This window comes from Stegostoma tigrinum, chromosome 26, assembly GCF_030684315.1.
Source record: "Stegostoma tigrinum isolate sSteTig4 chromosome 26, sSteTig4.hap1, whole genome shotgun sequence".
Classification (NCBI taxonomy): domain Eukaryota; kingdom Metazoa; phylum Chordata; class Chondrichthyes; order Orectolobiformes; family Stegostomatidae; genus Stegostoma; species Stegostoma tigrinum.
Genome location: NC_081379.1, coordinates 43,043,331 through 43,049,761, shown reverse-complemented (window position 1 = coordinate 43,049,761; position 6,431 = coordinate 43,043,331). Strand labels below are relative to the sequence as shown.

General features: G+C 48.5%; 1 protein-coding gene across 1 annotated transcript; it reads right to left on the bottom strand.

The window, feature by feature from the left end:
• Positions 1 to 698: 698 nt before the first annotated feature.
• cldn5a (claudin 5a) lies at positions 699 to 6,207 on the bottom strand. The gene has a single exon (XM_048556180.2). It carries the CDS (start codon positions 6,074 to 6,076, stop codon positions 5,426 to 5,428), a length of 651 nt encoding a protein of 216 aa, XP_048412137.1. The 5' UTR covers positions 6,077 to 6,207; the 3' UTR covers positions 699 to 5,425.
• Positions 6,208 to 6,431: the final 224 nt, after the last annotated feature.

Here is a 6,431-nt window from a genome sequence, read left to right as displayed (position 1 = left end):
CAGGAAAGCTGATGTTTCGGGTCTGGATCCTTCTTCAGAAACGTCAGCTTTCCTGCTCCTCTGATGCTGCTTGGCCTGCTGTGTTCATCCAGCTCTACACCTTGTTATCGCAGATTCCCCAGTATCGGCAGTTCCTACCATCTCTGTATATTCTTACACTGATCTTTTTTTCTCTAAACGAATCTGTATTTGAAAACATTGACCTGCAGCTTGTGATCACAGAGAAGAAATTGAAGCTTACACCTCTTTAATTCCATTTAGTGCTTTTGCTCTTAAAACCAACTTACAGCCGATTATTTTTAAGAATTCCTATTTGGAAAACAGTCAGTTGCAATCAAGACTTCCTGGGTTACCTTGCAAACAGATTAATGTAATCAATTTGTAACTTCTCCATTGGCTGTGATACTTAGCCCAATAACCCACTGCACATGTACCACTCAAAGTGAATGAATTGCTTTGTCATCATTGTTATAGGGCTAAGGTGCCACAAGTTTGCCCACAACAAGGACCTATAGGCAGAAATGAGACGAATTACAACTTAATCTATTTTGTTTCGGGTGACGGTGGTTGAAGGTTAAATCAAATTCAGTTCCTTCTTTGCTGTAATGAACCATTAAATCTACAGAGTTAATAGAACAAGGGATCTCACTTCTTCATGAAAAAAAGTTGCCTTCACAATATTGCATTCACCAGGTCAGTAATATATTGAAGCATTTTATTAGAGTACGTGTTCACACTCATTGGGCGCTTTTTAATGACATAATTTTGCAACTACCGAGCGACAAAAGCAATTGAGAGAAAGATGAGCCGACAGTAATATTTAAAAAAAAAGGTTGGCACTTTGCTGAAGAAGACTAATTCGGTAGGACGTAGGATGCTTTTGAAGGCGACAACTGGAAATTGATCAGCCTTATGTTATCCTAGGAGCAGAATTCCCCACGTCCTTTAATGCCCCGATGTGAACTAGGGGCAGAGGTAATCTGCAAGTTTTTACGAGACACGTAAAACATCAGAAATGATTCCTTCCGGCCAAAGTAATTAACTGAATGAAACGTATTAACCCATTTGGTAAGCACCCTTCAGCACAGTAACAAAACAAGCTTGACAGGAAGCAAACCGTATCGACGTTCTTTCAGGGGTGATGTTGGTTTCACGTCACACTGGAGTTCGGTACAGGGTCCACCTTTGTTTGTCATTTGCATAAACGTTTCGGATAAGAATATAGAAGGAATGGCAGGAAATTTGCAGATGACATCAAAATTGGTGGCATAGTGGACAGTGAATGAGGTTATCAAAGATCATAAGGCGATCGTGATCACTTGGGTTAGTGGTAGATGGGGTTTAATTTGGATAAATGCGAGATACAGCATTTTGGCAAAACAAACAAGGGCAGGACTTATACAATTCATGGGTAGTGCTGTAGATTACAGAGGCATAAGGGCTCAGGTACATAATTCTTTGAAGTTTGCTTCACAGGTTAGCAGAAGGTATTTAGCACGCTTGTCTTCATTGCTCAGACGTTTGAGTATAGGAGTTGGGACGTCGTATTGCCGTTGCATAGGACGTTGGAGCACTGTGTGAAGTTCTGGTCGCCCTGCTATAGGAAGGATATTATAAACTTGGAGAGTGTCCAGAAAAGATTTGCCAGTATGTTGCTGCGAAGGGAGGGTTTGAGTTACAAAGGCTGTGACTTTTTTCACTGCTGCATTGCATTTTGAGTGGTGATCTTACAGAGGTTTATAACGTCATGAGAGACATAGACAAGTTGGATAGCGAGAGTCTTTCCCTAGGTTGGGGTATTTCAAAACTAGAGGGCATACTTTTTAAGGTGAGAGGAGAAAGTTTGAAAAAGGACGTGGTGGGCGTAGAGAATGGTTCGTGTGTTGAACGAACTGCCAGAAGAAGTGACGGATGTGGGTACAGTCACGGCATTTAAAGGGACGTTTGGATAAGTACATGAATAGGAAAGGATTGAAGGACATGTGCCAAACCCAGGCAAGTGGGACTAGTTTAGTTTGGAAACATGGTCGGTGTGGACTAGCTGGACCGAAGGGTCTGTTTTCATGATGTCTGACTCTATGAGACTAAAGAGAAAATGTAACAATCTCCTGTCTCGACGATATTGTCAAAACTGCTTCCGTCTCAACCTTTCCAAACGACAGGGCTATGAGCAGGGAACAGTTTTGACGGGGAGATGAAAGGCGTTCAGTGATTTCTCAACAAACTAAGCAGACAGGCTAAGGAATAGCAGTGATTTGTTTTAATGTATATATTGTGAAATTGTACACAGTGATATAGAAAACATCGAACCTGTACATTAGTCGATCAGCGTCCATTAGCAAAGTGCAAACGGTGAAGGCAGAGGGTTGCACTTAATTATTAGCCATGTTGCTATAAGGCAGTGTAAAGTTGTTATCGTTGGGTTTAGTGAAGCATCTGACTGGGCAACTTCAAGGTGCATACAGGTCATTTTAAACGTTTACAACTCAGTATGACAAAGTCCTGCTCAAGGTTGGAACCCTACCTTCGAAGTGACATGAATTCATTGGCCCAGGATCAATTCTGTCACTTTATTAGGAAGGAAAACGTAGAGGGTGAACATCTTTTTCAAGTCCCCATTCCCATGTCCACATGATGAAAAATGTAGAAGCACAAATATTCCATCTATATATAAAATAAAGCAAAGGTTCACACCAGCAGGTTTGGTTTATTTTTCCAGCCTGGCCAACACTCCCACACAGTACAGGCGACCTGCAGCAACAGAATTTCGGCTTGTGGGATGGAATTTACGACCAGCCTGGGAGCGCAATCCAGAAACGCACTCTGCAGCAGAACCTCAGCGGCTAGGAGAATTATTTTGGATCAACTTACTTAACCATGAGATGATACAGCTCTGGGGCAGGAGGGACTTGAGGACCCATCTCCTGGCTCAGAAGTAGGGACACGACCGCGGCGCCTCAAGCATTCTAATGGGTTAGGACAGCGCAAATTTACTTCATTTGTCGTTGACTTGTTCTCCTCAAGTTTCCCTGAGGAAGATTACATTACTCGGTTAAACATGCCTAACGGTGGAGAGACGGCAATAATTTCATGACTCTTAGTGCCCTGCATAAATGGACCATCCTGCTACTGAAATAATGGCAACTCAGTTGGGAGTAAGGGATAATGTAAGACAGATATGATAAAAAAAATTTGTTGGAGGGTATTTGTTACCGCCTGGTTTAGGTGGGCAATGTAGGACTTTATTTGAATAAATTATTCAGATATGTTCTGAGGAGGGTCAATGGCCCTGAAACGTTAATTCTGATTTCTCTCCGAAGATGCTGCCAGACCTGCTGAGCTTTTCCAGCAACGTCTGTTTTTGTGTCTGATTTTCTCTCAGCTTTTATTGGAATAATTTAATTGAGTACGAGGATTGGCGGCAGGCAAACTGCAACCGCACTTGGGAAAGTGGATTTGGAGCGGTTTGCCGGGACAGGTAGGGATGCCTTGTGTCATATAGAAATTGCATTATTAATGTTAAACCACTTAAATGGCTGTATTTAATTTTGGGGTGGCGCAGTACAACGAGCGAAAAAGAATTGGCTCGTCTCGTGTACTTTCTTTCTCATTCATTGCTGCGAGGACAAAATTTGGGCGCTGTTGTATTTGGCTGCGGATTCTGCATCTTCCGCTTTGCACCCGACGTTGAAATGAAGCCCCGAGTCTCAGATGGGAAACTCCGAACGAACCCAAAGCCGGGTAGATGCAGGGGGATGGGATATCTCGGTAGCGGGTCACTCAGGTGCCGCTGGGACTCGGGGTTTGGATGAGAAGCTGGTGGGGCTGGACTGAGCCGGTTCCGGGGCTTCCCCAGTGAGAAGCGGTGTCGCTGCTAACCGTGGCGACAGTCCCCCGGGCGAGCCACTCTCTGGGGCACTTCTGCTGGCAATTGTCTGAAGCTGAATCAAAGACCGCCGGAGGGTGGCTCGCGTAGATGTTGGGAGCCTAATCGAGTAGAATGAGGACCATTGCAGCGCCTTCTCAGCCTCCAGCTCGCAGAAACAGTGTAAGCGATCATTATTGGGACGGGGGTGGCCGGAACCTTTAGAAAACTGGAAAACGTCTCGACGTGGCGCGGTGGCAATGTCCCAAGCTCTAGACCAGAAGGCCCAGGATCAAGCCCCGCCCCTCCCCCGCTCTAGAGGTGTGTAATAGCATCACTTGATTACGAAAAAAAAGGTTATTAATCGCGACATTAAAATTCCTCCAACTATCACCATTTATTCATCTCTCACTCAATGATGACCACAGCCACCAGCGGACAGTACGGACTGAGTACAGTCCCAGTATGAACCAGCGATAATGACTCTCTCCACCACATTCACTGCCTTGGAAATTTGTCACATCCTCAACATATTCTGCATGTGCCACAGTGCACAAATGTCGCTCAATGCATAATACTGTCTGCATTAATACTGTTCATGCACCACGACTGACTACATCTCGAGTTTTGTCTCCATCGCCCATTCTCTCTCCGTCTGCAGAGAGAGCTCCCTCCGGTTTGACCCCCAGCCGACAGACGGGTCTCTGAAAAAAGGAATCACATATGGGAAGGGAAGTGAGTCTGTGAAACTGAACAGCAGCCTGGCTCCGAGGAGGCAAAGAGAAGGGTCGGTGGAATGGATCGCCTAGGAATTGAATTGCGAACTCTAACCGGGACAATCGGACACCAAGCAGCCGCATAGACCAGATAGCGAGCTCACTCTGCGTCGAAATCTGTCTCGTGATGAATGATGAGCCTAAATGCACTCTGCCACCAGCGGACAGTACGGACTGAGTACAACCAGGTTTGGCAATCAGAGACAGATCTCTTACACTTCGAATGGTTGGAGTGTGAAGGGGAGGGCGGAATGGGAGACCAGTTTGGGTTGAAGTTGTGATGACCGATAGCTAAAGGCGGTGACGGAGACGCATTCTGTCCCTTTCCACATCGAAACGTGCGCATGAATCCAGCCTAAACCCCGCACCTTGCACCCCGCTTCCCCCGCGCCCCCTCGCCAACGCCAGCCCAGAAATCGGTCCGGAACCTAGGGAGGGCAGACGCTCGCTCGCACTTTTCACTCAAGAATTGCCGACAGATAGCCCCATTTGCAAATCAAACCGTACAAAGTCCAAGCCACCGCTCCGAGGTCTGTTTTTAACATCTAACTTGTTGCAAAGTCTCTCGGGGTGTGGGGGTGGGGGGGTGGTGCGCGTCTCCAAAGATTAAACCAAAGCTGCAGATGCATAAAGAATACCAGTTTTTGTTTTTTTTTCTCTCTCTCTCGTTTACAATACAAATCCATTAAATAAAAAAAAAAGACTGCTTGAAATCAGCAGGAGTAAGGAATCAGGTTGGGAGCTCAGGTTGTCCAATTCTGGTCTCCCCAGGTCATCGGCGTTTTCACACATAATTCCTCTTGTCGTAGTCCCCGTTCGCCGACGCTCTCCTGGGGGCCGTGTACTTGACGGCGAACGACGACTGGTCTTGCTTCGGGGGGCAGGAGCAACAGAGCAGCGAGCCCCCGATGAAGAGGAGAGCGCTGGCCGTCCAGCCAACGTAGAGGGCGGCCCCCATCTCCCGCTTCTTGGAGACCGGCACGACCGGGTCGTAGAAATCTCGGACGATGGTGTTGGCCATCCAGCAGACCGGAATGAGGGCGAGCAGGCCGGCCACGATGAAGATAGCCCCGCCGCTGATGACAATCCGGGCTTTGGTCGTGATTCCCTCGGTGCAGTTGGTGCATTGCGCGCCCAGGATAGTGACCAGTAAACCGATGAGGCCCAGGATGGAGGCGATGACTGTCAGCGCCCGGGCGGCCTGTTGATCCTGCTCCAGGGCGAGCAGCGAGTTGTAGACTTTGCACTGCATCTGGCCCGTACTCTGCACCACGCAGTTCATCCACAGCCCTTCCCAGACGGTCTGAGCCACCACGATATTGCTCTCGATGAAAGCCGTGACTTTCCACATGGGCAGCCCACACGCCAGCATCACCCCGAGCCAGCCCAGGACGCACAGTCCCAGGCCCACGATCTCCAAGCCGGCCGATGGCATCCCTGCGGGCGACGGAGAGGGTTCCGGGCGAAGGCTGCTCAGCGCCGGCGGCTCTCGGCGCCTCCGCTGCTCTCCTGGCGAATGATGGACATCGCTCCCGCGCTCCTCAGCAACCTCCCCGTCCGTCCCTCCCTCCCTCCCTCTCGGCTTCACACTGAGACCCCGCGCCCCCCAGCAACTGGACAAGAAAAGCCAAGAGGGCGGGCCGGGCTCACCAATCGCAGCCAAGCCCCGAGCCCCACTAACCAATCCATGACCAGGAAACACGGCGCGATGCTGATCGCCGCGCAGGGACCGCGAGGAACAGGCACCAAATGCAGCCCCAAGACCAGGAGAGAGGTCAGGATTCACAGCA